This window comes from Miniopterus schreibersii (assembly GCF_964146895.1).
Source record: "Miniopterus schreibersii genome assembly, chromosome: 7".
Lineage (NCBI taxonomy): Eukaryota > Metazoa > Chordata > Mammalia > Chiroptera > Miniopteridae > Miniopterus > Miniopterus schreibersii.
This window is the reverse complement of record NC_138108.1, coordinates 535,212-547,472: the sequence shown is the minus strand read 5'-3', so window position 1 is coordinate 547,472 and position 12,261 is coordinate 535,212. Positions and strand designations below refer to the sequence as shown.

General features: G+C 62.8%; 1 protein-coding gene across 1 annotated transcript in view; it reads left to right on the top strand.

The window, feature by feature from the left end:
* The window catches only part of CROCC2 (ciliary rootlet coiled-coil, rootletin family member 2), a gene marked incomplete at both ends in the record, with an annotated part of 41,580 nt that overhangs the window by 27,824 nt on the left and 1,495 nt on the right, over positions 1-12,261 (top strand). Inside the window, 8 exon segments of the mRNA XM_081142851.1 lie at positions 478-621; positions 3,558-3,775; positions 4,286-4,445; positions 5,110-5,256; positions 6,606-6,930; positions 7,149-7,330; positions 7,822-7,942; positions 8,196-8,329. Of these exon segments, the coding sequence (XP_080998977.1) occupies positions 478-621; positions 3,558-3,775; positions 4,286-4,445; positions 5,110-5,256; positions 6,606-6,930; positions 7,149-7,330; positions 7,822-7,942; positions 8,196-8,329 (1,431 nt within the window).

Sequence of the window (12,261 nt, the reverse complement as noted above, 5' to 3'; positions counted from 1 at the left end):
CAGCTGCAGGAGCCCAAACCCAGTGTCACCTGAGGGGAGGGTCTCTTCTCATTTGCCGAACAGCCATTTCTGGCTACTCACCGCTCAGCAGAGTGGGCCTGACAGCAGTGGTTTAGGCAGGAAAGGGGTTGGTGCTGGAGCCCCGCCCTGGCCTGGCAGCCTGGGGATCCCAGAGGAAAGGCACAGGGGATGGGGGAACAGGGTCAGCCCCTCCCCATAGGGACTCCTCTCTGGGGCCTCTGCACCATTGTGTCCACTTGGGACCTGGCATTGGTGGCACTGGCTGCGGTCAGGATCAGAACTGGCCCCTGGAGCCCCGGCCTGGCTCTGGCCCTCACCTGCCTTGTGCAGCCTGAACGAGCTGCCCGTTGGTCCCAGGACTTTGTGTGGCTGCCCACGTGGCCCTGAGCAGACCACTGGGTGCCCAGGCCATGGGCGGCGGCCCCTTGATTCCTCGTTGGCTACTGCTCCCCCCAGGCCACGGTCAACGCCACGGTGGCAGAGCTGAAGGCCCTGCAGGCCCAGTTTGAGGACGCCATCGCGGCCCATCAGAGGGAGACCACGGCTTTGAGCCAGAGTCTCCGGGAGATGGCGGCGGAACGGAGCCACATGGACAGAGAGGTGAGGGGGTGCCAGGAGAGCGGAGAGGAGGCAGGTGTGACCTGGGGTGGGAGGGGGAAGTGGACCCTTAGCCTGGAGGCCCATCCATCCGACACGCTGTAGGAAGATCCCCGGTGAGCACCGCGAGGCGTGGACGCCTGGGACTGAGCACTGGGGTGGCGTGAGGCCGCCGTGTGGCGCCTGGAGCAGAGGCAGGAAGAGTGCAGGGCGGTCCTGCCCGGGCTGGACACGGGCCCTAGGAGCCCTGTGATGGTGTCCGGGGTGGGGGCAGCCTTGGGCAGGGTGAGCACCCCGAGAAGCCCCCGAGAGACCGGGTGGAGCTCGGCAAGCAGGCAGGCTGGGGAGGTGTTCCTGAGGCAGGTTTGACAGCACTGGAAGAGGGGAGGGCAGGAGGGCATGGGGTTTGGGCTGGGGGAGGGTAAGCGGCGCCCAGGTGGGGCCTGCGGGGACAGGGCTCGTGCACCCCGGGCAGTGTGCCAAGGCTGGCAGGCAGCGCTGACCCAGCTCCTGCACTAGCTGGAGGCTCCGCGGGGGAGGAGAGGGGCTCGCCCGCCCCAGCACCGGGGCAGGCCGGGTGGACGGAGGAAGAGAGCGTGATTTAACATGACAGGCTGTTTACTTTGGCCCCAAAGAGAAAGGTCTCCTTTCAACAGATTTCAAAGTCAGGCCGGTCAGCGACCACACGGGGAAACAAAATGAGGTTTTAAAACTGGGGGAGGGGGGAGGAGCTGGGAGACGTACAAGTTCAGGTTCTCGGAGAGGGGCCCCCAGAAAGGGAGTGGGGGATGGACTCGGAGCCTGGGGGTGAGGGGGGAGAGGAGCACGGAAGGGCCCTCGCAGGCGCCAGGCTGGCCAGAGTCACCATGGAAACCATAACATTTTCACAGCCCTTAAACTGGAGGCACGTCCAGGCCCTGGCAGCCCTGACCAAGTCCACACATGTGTGTGTAGTGCACACACACGAACCCCTGCAGGGCTCAACACATGCACACCCCACACCGCATGCCCACATATGCACACAGAAAGTGATGGTGCACATACACACCCGTAAACACGTGGACACCATGAAGGACACACGTGTGCAACAGGCAGCACATGCACCTCCACACATGCATGCATGCTCATGACCATGCCATGTGTTCACACATACATGTTTGCAGGCACACAACCACATGCTCACCATGCTGCGCACATACACACATGCACGCCAAACGTGTGTGCTCATGTGTGTGCACACGTGAACATGCCACATGCAGGCCAGGGCCCCTAACACCCCTCCCCTCCTCTGTGCAGAGCTCTCAGCCACCTCCCTGCAGGAGATTTCAAAAGAGGCTGTTTATACAATTTCTAGTAAAGAAATAATTATTATAATCACATTAAGCGATTTGGCTGTAAAATTCCTGTAAAAGGGATGGTTGTTCTCGGGAGGCGAGGGCGGTGGGTGGGGGTGCGGGGGAGGGGCCGTTTGTTTTGCTCCCTTTCATCCCTCGCCGCCCTGGGAAATGGAAACGGCCTCTTTGTGATGGATCGGCCCTCGAGCTGGTCCTTGACCTTCAGGGCGGATTTCTGCTGAGCTCAGCGGAAAACGCTCCACACAGCTTGTGGCTCCCACATGTGGGGGGTGGGAGGGGAGCAGAGGGGGGGCTCGGGCCCTTCCCAAAGACAGAACAACAATAACAGCGGGCGGACACGGGAGCCAGGCCGGCCAGGGCCTGGATAGGGTCCCGGCAAAGCCGCCAGCAAAGTGGGGTTTGCTCTTGGCAAACCGGCGCCTTGACATGGCCCAGAGTTCCTGCGGCTTCCCCTCCCTGGCACAGCCACTGGCTGCCTCTGCCGCCTCCTCCTCGGGGAAATGCGAGTTGGAACAGAGCTCTCTCCAGAGTGTCCTGGGAGGCAGGAGATCGAGGGCCCGGGACAGGCTCCTCGAGCCCCCACCCCACAGCTTGGGCACTGGGGGCTGGGCTACCCCTTCCCCAGGTATGGACTCTCCCCCAGACCCTCCCAGCAGGGCTGAGGCCAGGGCCCTTGCGCCCAGGGTGAGCAGGGCTCCTGACCCCGTCTGCCTTGGAGCCTCCCCTGTAGAGCCTGGTGTAGAAGACATGAGTCCTGGTTCCAGGTGGTGTGTCCCACCTGCAGTCTGTGCCCCTCCCCAGCCAGCCCCGGAGGTGCAGGCTGGACATGGGCCCGTGGCTCCCACTAGATCCAGAGCCTCCTCTCGTCGACCCCCACTGCCCCCTCAGGTTTAGGGGGCCTACACTCCCGAGCTCCATGCAGAGCACATGTGATGGCAAGAACTCTGCCCGAGCAGCTGGCCCAGTGGACCCTGGTACCAACAGAGGATTCCAAGGACACCAGAGACCCACCCTCCCCGCTGCCTCCTGTCCCCATGGGGAACCAGAGCTGCACTGTGCGGGGATCAGGAACCTGGGCCGCCAACACTATACTCACACCAGGGCAGACAGTGACACTGGGTGCCTCACTGCTACTGAAGGAGAGGAGTGGACACCGGGCCCAGCAGGGGGCCAGGGCCATCAGGCAGTGGTGGCTGGACCTGGGTGGGGAGAGTGTGGGCAGAGCTGTGCCCATGCAGGCCTTGCAACCAGTGGCCATCGGCCCTGGGGTCCAGGGAGGGAGCACAGGGCAGGACCAGGGCCAGGAGAAGTCAGGCAGTCACCTGCCTGGGCTCTGGGTTGGCCCTGATGAGCCACCCTGCAGCCTCAGTGGCAGTAGGGGAGGTCACCACAGGTTGGCAAAGCTGGGCTGTCTCAAGTACTTGGGGGACAGGGCCAGCGGGACACCAGCACCTTGGACATGAGCCCGAGGCCGTGTGCTGCCTGTGGCTGTCCCCGGAGCAGCAGCTCTGCCTGCTGGACCCATAGCTCCTGGCCCCCACCCCGACCGGTCCGTGGCCCCCAGAGCTGCCTGCTCTTCCCCAGGCCAAGAGGCTGCGGGCACAGCTGGAGGAGGCCCGGGAGGGGCTGGCTGCTCTGCGCAGGGAGCTGCAGGGCAGTGAGGACAGTCGCGAGGGGCTGCGCAGGGAGGTCGTGGAGGCCCGCCGGGCACTGGGCGATGAGGCCCTGGAGAAGGACGTGCTGCAGCGGTCCAACACCGAGCTGAGGGCTGCCGTGAGCAGGGCCCAGCAGGAGAAGGCCAGGTATGGTGACAACCATGGGGATGCTGCAGGGCGTCCTCCTGGCCCTAAAGCTCCTGTCCCCCTCCCCTCACTGTGTTAGGGCAGTGGTGTCCCACTGAGCTGGGCCAGGTGATGGGGGGTGGATACACCCACAGACCCAAGGTGCCAGCTGCCAATCCAGACGGTTGTCATTGTTGGCCACAAGAGAGAGACCAGGACACACAGACCTGTCCCTGCCCTCAGGCGGTTCCCCTCCAGCAGGAAAGACAGGCCCTGTGGAGATGTCCAGGGTTGGAGGGAGGGGAGTGATGGCAGGAGGGGCCGGAGACAGAGAGAGGGGCCAGGCAGCTGGGCACTCGGACCCACTGTGCCCAACGGTGACAGGCAGCCCCAAGGAGGCTGGGCTTTAGGGCACCACAGGCGTGTATCTCTAGAGTGAGGCAACAGCCTGCTGGGCAGCCTGAACAGTGACCCCGGGAGATGTCAGACTCCAGGTGGCCCCCCAGCCCCAGCGGGTGACCCTCCGCTCAGCTTTCAGAGGTCCAAGGAACAGAAGGAGCAGAAGGTGCTGGTCCTGGAGGAGGCCCGGGCTGCCGCCCAGACCGAGGCTGCCGAGCTGCGGGCCAGCCTGCAGGAGGCGGAGCAGGCCCGGGCGGACACCCACCGGGAGCTCCAGGAGCTCCGCAGACAGGTGAACAAGCTCCCTGGAGCCTCTCAGGCCTCCCCCGGGCCCCAGCTCCTCTGGCCCCCTGGGCACCCCAGGCTGCTAGGCAGAGCTGGAACACTGGCTATGCCTTCGGAGCCACCAACAGAACCCTGCTCAGAACCCTGTTCCCGGTGGGTCTGCCCCGTGGGGCACCGACGACAAGCCTCAGGCCTAACGGCCTAACCCAACCATTCTGAGGCTTAGGAGCCTGAGGGTCAGGAATGCAGCCTCAGGGCACCGAGAGGAGCTTGGCTCTGGGCCGCAGGGAGGCGGCCCCCACAGCAGGGGCTCGTCGGCAAGGACTGGGCTTACCTGGAGGAGCCTCCTCTCATGTCCAGTGGCTGATGCTGGTGGTCAGCCGGGGCCCCCGGGCTAGTGTCGGGCTCTGAGCTCCATAGGGTCCTGGCCCCACCCAGGGCGAGGCGCCAGGTGTCTGTGGAGTGGCTGAGGGTGGAGGTCTGAGGGCAAAGGTCAGAGGGCACTGTGCAGACCCCTGTCCGGAGCAGGACTTAGCCTGAGCCCCCCCAGAGTATGGGGAGCTGCCGGGAGGGAGGCTTCCTCCCAGGACACCTGAGCAGAGGCGGGGGTGCAGGAGGCTGCAGGGCTCCTCAAGGGGACGGGGCCCCATCAGTGCTGCCCCACCCCCTAGGTGAAGACACTGGAGAGGGAGAGCCAGAGGAAGAGCCAAGAGGTGCGCCGGCTGCAGGCCCGGTGCGCGCAGAGCCGGCAGGAGGCCCTGGAGCGGCAGAGGCAGGAGGCGGAGGTGGAGGCTGCCCTGGAGGACACCCAGAAGCAGGTGGAGGGCTGAGGGGCCCCAGAAGGGGAGGCAGAGGTGCAGGGCCGCCCAGGCCTCGCTCTGCCCTCGTATGATCATGTTTGAGTACAGGACAGAGTCTCACCCAGGTGAAGAGAGTTCCGGTCCTGGGACAGGCAGGCCCCCCTAAAAAGACCCAGTTCTCCGAGAGCTTCAGGGCCTGGAGCTCACACCTACACCCACACCTGCACACGCGTCCCCATGGCCCCGACGCCTGCGCACATACAGGCAGGCACTCTCCCCCCAGCTCCCCCCAAGCGCCTGCACACACCGGCTTGAAAGGCCCTCTGTTCAGTCCCAGGCCCCGCCCCTCAGGTTCTGTTCGTTGCTCGTGGCCAGGTGGCCTCAGACCCCACACGCAGCCTGCAGAGGTCTTCCTGGGCCTCGGCCTGTGTGGGGCTCCTGGGTTCAGACCCGGCGTCCTGCGCAGAGCGGGGGTCATCGAGCACCTCCCGTGCCCAGAAACATGGGTGCCCCCCCATGGCCCGTGTGACCCCCGTGCGACCTCACAGCCCTCACCTCCATCTGTGAATGGGGTCGTTATACTGTGGCCACCCAGGGAGGGCGATGAGATGAGGCCCACCTGCGCTGGCGCCAGGCCTCCTACCCCGGGGGCTCACAGTCTGGCAGGGGCTCTGGGCCTGGAGCTGGGGCCTGCCTGCCTCCTCCCCCAGCCTGTGCACTTCTCGAGGGGTGGCAGTGTCCCCGCTTATTGCCCTGTTCACTCACCTTGAGTGAGTGGAGGGCGGGGGACACAGTCAGGCCACGGCCAGGGGGATGAGTAGCAGCAGAGGGACAGCGGGGTCAGGGAGGGAGGGAGGGTGGCCCAGCGAGGATCGGTGGGGTGCGGGGGCTGCCAGGGAGAATGCCAGGGGGCCGCCAGACGCTGGAGTGAAGAAAGTGGGAGCAAGGGAGGCCCAGCCAGGGAGTCGGGAGAAGCCCCCCGGCGCCTCTCTGCCCCCCAGTCCTTGAGCACTATGTGCGGGGTGGAGGACATTCCACTTATGCAAGGTGTCACCCTGTGGTGGGGTGTCTGGCACCCCAAGGTTCCCCAGACAAGCAAGGGACTGGCCGCAGGAGGGGCAGCGGGGCCATGGCCCTGTCTGGCCCAGGTTTTCACGAGGCTGCCAAGGGGGCTCTCTGCTGCCTGCCAGGATGTGCTCCGTGGTCCCGGGGTGCCCTTCCCCACCTGGGCTCAGTGTCTCTACTGCCCCAAGTGGGCTGCGAGGAAGGCCCTTGGTCCCCCAGCTGTGATATGCTAGAGGCCTGGGGCCAATCTCCAGAGGCCCTTAGTGTCCGGGCTCCACCTGAGCCCCTTGGCCCTGCCACAGGTCCTGCGGCTGCAGCGGACCCTGGCGGAGGTGGAGGGGCGCCTCCAAGAGAGCCGCGGGGCCGAGCAGAGCCTCCGGGCCGAGCTGCACAGCGCCACCCTGAAGCTTCAGCAGGCCAGCGGCGTGGCAGATGGCCTCCGAGCCGACCTGGATGGGGCCTGCCGCCGGGTCCACAGCCTGGAGCAGGAGCTGGCCTGGGCAGAGGGCGCCAGGCGGGATGCGCAGGGCCAGCTGGGCCGGCTGTGGTCCACACTATGCTGCGAGCTGGGGCTCCGAGCACAGAGCCCCTTTGCCTCCCCTGGGCTGCCCAGCTCCCCCACCAAAGGTCAGTGTCTTCCGTGGCTTCAGGGGGTCCTTTCCCAGCTCCACCCCCCAACCTGGGCCACCCCCACCCCTCCCTGGGCCTCACACTCGGCACAGTCAGGGCCTGGAGCCTGTGTCCCCAGCTCCCTATGGTGGGGACAGCAGAGAGAAAGGGGGACAGGGCACCTGCACGTGTCACCGAGCCCTCACCAAATCCCCTCAGCCCTCTCTATCCCGCAGGCTCAGAGGGCTCCCAGGGTGGCTCTGTGCGGCACAGCGCCAGCCCCCCTGCCAGGTCCCGCTCACCACTCCGATGGCCCTCACCAGCACCAGGACAGCGTGGCCGAGACGTGGACATGGCCTCCGTGAGGGACTCCCTGAGGGGCTTTGTGCAAAAGCTGCAGGATGCCCAGCGGGATCGGGTAAAGGAGGCGAGGAGGACCTGCCCCTGGAGCTCTGGGAGATGCGAGGGGCCGCTCACTCATCCGTGCAGTGACACCCACTGGGGTCCAGGGCAGGGCCATCCCCATGCCCATCTCCTGAAGAACCATCCCCAGGGGCTGACCAGGTCGCCTGCAGAGTGTCCCCAATGACCTTCACTTGGGACCAAGCTCCCAGCACCTGCTCACATGGGCTCCCTATCTTGCCACCCCAGGGGTGCTCCTCCTGACCTGCCAGAGAGGAGGGGCTGTGGGAAAGACCCACAGTCATGGCAGGACCTGTTCCCCCACTCTATGTGCATACCCCAAACCTGGACACCCAGGCCCAGCCCCCTCTCCAGCTCCTCCATGTCCTCCCCAGGGCTTGTCCTGGGTGTCTGTAGGTTGCCCGCCAGACCCCCAAAGCCTCTAGCCTGGCATCTCGGCTCTCCACTCCCCCACCCCCTGCCAGCTGACCTTGGTCTTTCTCCCAGGACACCTGGCGCTCCCAGGTGGCGAGCCTGAGCGGCCGGCTAAGAGAGGCGGAGAGGGAGCGTGCCCGAGCCCAGAGGCACGTGGGGCGCCTGAAGGAGGCGCTGGCCCAGGCGGAGGAAGGTGACCTCCTTCCCCCACCCCCTCCTGGGGGTTCCCCAGAATGCCCACTCCTGGCCTCCAGCGTGCAGTCCTGGGAACAGCTCAGGCTTGGGCCTCGGGGTAACACCCAAACCAGCACCTCCCCGAGCTGGGGAGCAGTGCTTCCCCAGAGGCCCCGAGAGGCCCGCCGGCCTGAGGTGGGAGGGGACGCTCCCCTGTAAGGCAGTCCCTAGGCCTCGGGAGCCAGCAGGCTATGGCCCTGCTTGCCCCCCAGGCTGGCGCCAGGCGGAGGGGAAGACGGGCCGCGCCCAGGCCATACGGGCTCTGCAGAAGGAGGCGATTCAGAGGCTGGAGAGGGAGCACCTGGCGAGTGTTCGGGCAGCAGGCCAGGAGAAGAAGCGGCTCCAGGTGGGGACCCACACCCCAGGGCAGGGAGGGCCGGGGAGCCTGAGAGGGCTGCTGGAACGGAGGCTTCGGGTCCCTGCGGGCAGGTGGCCTCGAGGGGCACTAGGTTCCCAAGCAGCTGTCTTTGAGGTGGTCCTAGGCCTTATTTTACAGACTGGGGAAACTGAGTCTGGGCAGAGCATGGCTTGGCCTGGGTGGCAGAGCCAGCAAGGGGCAGACCCTGGCCTCTTTCCGTGGCCACACCAGCAAGCATAGGGTGGTCCGGCCTCGGTGCTCTCGTGGGTCACGTCTGTGCTGCTGTGGGACCTTTTCCTTAACCTTCACCCGAGGATATGCTTACTGAGTTTGAGAGAGGGGGGGGAGAGAGAAACGTTGATCGGTTGCCTCCCGGTATGCGCCCCAACCGGGGATCGAACCCACAACCTTTGTGGTGTGCGGGACGACACCCAAGCAACCAAGCCACCCGGCCAGGGCACGTGGGCCGTTTTTTACCCCACGTCACCCCACATGGAAGCAGGTTGCACAGGATGGACTCAGTAACTGTCCCCAGCGTGGCTCTGTGCTGGGACCGGTGGCTGGGGGGCCGCAGTCTCCAGTGAGGAATCGGGGCTCAGCGAGGGGCCGGCCTGGGTGAGGGGTCTGGCCGGGCCTCCCCCTCACTGCCCTGCCCAGGCCCAGGAAGCTGAGGCTCCTTGAGGACCTCGGGGGCGTGGAGAACGGTGTTCTCGGAGGAAGCACTGGCCCTCGGGAGGCCCTTGGGTGTCAGGCCCCACACTGGGAGGCTGAGGCTGATGTGGGCAGCCGAGCAGAGGGGACTCGTGGGCAGGACATGGGGCAGGACACGGGCTCTCAGCCCCACAAGTGCCACGAGCTGCGTCAGCCCTCTCCAGTGCCCTGTGAGGAGGACCCCGGATGAGTCGGGGCGGGGGGGGGGGGTGGCCCTGCAGAGGAGGGCGGGGGCCAGAGAAAGCACGGAGGAGCCCAGCCCAGAAACGAGTTGTGAGATCAAAGGCAATTTCTGCTTCAAGACCCCTCGGCAGAGTCTGCTGGGTGATAGGCTTGTGGGGGGACCGTCCCAGCGCCCAGGGGCCTGGCTGGGCGGTGGTGGGACTCGTGAGGTGCAGGCGTCTGAGAAACCAGGGGCGGCAGGCGGGGCTGAGTTCCATTTTACATGTATGTTCACCTGTATGCGTCCTGCGCACATTTGAAAATAAAGTCGAACGCTACCTATTAACCTGTACAAGGACAAGACTCCAACACGCCGCACAGCCCTGTCTCCTGAATTTACATGGGCTCAGCAATGAGCTGAATTCTCCCACCGCGAGTGTCCCCGTTGGCAACGTCTCCTCTATTTCCAAGGGTCTTTGATTTGTGGATTTTTACCAAGTGCTCTTCAGAATCCCACGTTCCTCGCTGCTCCAGCTCTTCCGGGTCTGGAGGCCTCTGCGCCCCTCATCCACCATCTGTCCCGCATTCCACGCCCCCTGCTTCGGCACGGCCCACCCGGCCGGCACTCCTGCCCTTCCCGTTCCCACCACCACCCACCTTCCACCAGCCTGGCTGCCGTTTCACCTCCGCCTCCGAGTCTTTGCCGTTTCTGGGGGAAAGACCGTGCTGCGGGCTCTTCTGGGCATGGTTTGTATGCTCTGTACCCGTGTTAATTTTTCTGCTTGATCAAGAATTTACCCAACTTTTTAGTGAAGTGTGTGCACTAAAATCTATTATGTCAAGTTTTTCTAGAATTCTGGCCATTACCATTTCTCCTATGTTTTGGCCCATTGGTTCTGTTCACCCTCCATCTCTCAGGAGCCCTCCAAGCTCTGGTCTCCAGGTCTGAGGAAAGTTTTCCCAAATTTTGTAACTTCCTGGCCATTGCAGTGGGCGTGGGACCAGGACTGAGACTCGCCCAAGCCTCCGGCCATCCCAGGCCCTTTGGACAAACAGCCGACCCAGGCGGAAGTGTTCGCCCTGGGGCTGCCCGGCCCTCCCCGTGGCGTGAGCCAGAGCTGGGCCTGCAGGCAACTTTCACGTTCACGGGCTGCATTTCTCTCCGTTTCACATAAGCCAACGTGTTTGTCAAGAGAAAGTTAATTAAAGACATATTTTTCTAATTAAATGGTAGGCTGTGCTGTGCAAACAGTAAGATTCTTGTTTGAGAGCAAATCCCTCCCGTTTCCAGGGCTACCCTGGGGATTCACTATATCAACGTTGGAGAAGGAGCCCAGGGGGTGAGCGCAGCCGGCCTCACCCACCCCCGGTGACCTTGAGGCAGAGCCAGGTCCCAGCCTCGCCAGCTCCGGGCTCAGAGTGTCCTCTTGGCACCCGACTTGCCACGTCCGACCCCACCGGCTCTCATGTGCCCCAGTGCCAGCCTGTCCCATACCCTACCTCCCTGAGAACACTCCCCAGGCCTGAGCTGAGCTCAGTCCAGGTTCTAGAAGCAAAGCCGGGGAGCCCCCAGCCCCCCCAGGCACATGTCTGGGGCTGGGGCCGTGAAACTGATTCCTAATGTTTGGTCAAGAATGTCGGCATCTGTGTCTCCTTAGGGTGTTGCCTTTATCAGCATTTTTTGTGTGTTAAGGTTATTTTATCTTAAGTGAATTGGTGAGCTTTCCATCTTTTCCCATCCCCTGGAATAATTCGATAGCCTAAGAGTCAAGCTTTTTTAAAGGTTAGATTGCATTTACCTGCCAACCCGCCCTCCTGTCACCTTAAATTCACTTTAACTTCATCTCCATCTCTTTCCTGTCATGGGTCGTTTTCAGTTCTCTGCCTCTTCTTGGGTCTGTTTTTGTCACTTGGCTGTCACCCACCACATATATATACACACATATATACGTGTGTATGTATATGTATATATATTAGGGTTTTTAAAAAATATTTTTATTGATTTTTTTAGAGAGGAAGAGAGAGGCAGAGAGAGAGAGAAACATCCATGATGAGAGCCATTGATCAGCCGCCTCCTGCACGGCCCCTGCTGGGGATGGAGCCGGAAACCCTGATGGGGAAGCGAACCGGGACCTCCTGGTCCGCAGGTCGACGCTCAGCCCCTGAGCCACACCGGCCGGGCTCCCCGTATGGTGTCGAGTGCACACGTGTTTACCTCGTCGTGGTTACGAGTGTGGTTGTATCTGCAGTTAGATCCGCGTCTGTCCCGGGTGTCGGAGACTGTCGGTCTGTCCTTGTGCCACTTGCCAGCAGTTCATCTCCTTCACTGGCCTTTCCAAAGAGTCAGCTTTCATCTGCCCTCTCACTTCTGTCGGGCTTATTTATTCCAGCTTTCATCTTCGTTAGCATCCGTTTCGGTGGTTGGCGCTTTCCCGATTTCCGGTATTGAGCCCGTGTGTTTACGTTCGGACTTTCTCGCTCACTAGGAACAGTATTTGCTGTCAGCTGTGTTTTCCCTAGTTGTGGTTTGCTGGGTGATGCTTGGCTTTTTCGTATGAATTCTTTTCCTTTTTTCCCATTTTCTAGGACTTTCCGTTTTTATTTCTTCTTTAATTCAAAGGTTTTTCAAAAGGATAATTGGATGTTTGTGCCTCTTTTTGCTGCAACGTCCAGTCTCCCTGGCGAGAGGGTGTGGTTGGGCAGAGGTGGGGGGCTTTGATCAGCTTCTGGGTGGATCTGGGTTGATGCTCCTGGCTGGCGGCTGGTTGCTGGTTGCTCTTTGCTTTCTTGCGTTGCTTTTGTCTATTTGTTTGTGGTAGGTTTGGAGGAAAACTGGCCAAACTGATTGCGAAGTTTACAGGGAAGAGTAGACGATTACAATGGATTTAACGCAGCAGGAGGGGTGGCGCAGGCTGGACAGCGAGGCCTGAGGCACGCGCGGAGTCCAGAGGTGTCCAGCTGTCACTAATTGGCACCAGACCCTGGGCTCCTATCTGAGCCACCAAGTCCCACTGTGCAAAGTAAGGGACTTCAAGCCCCTTATATCT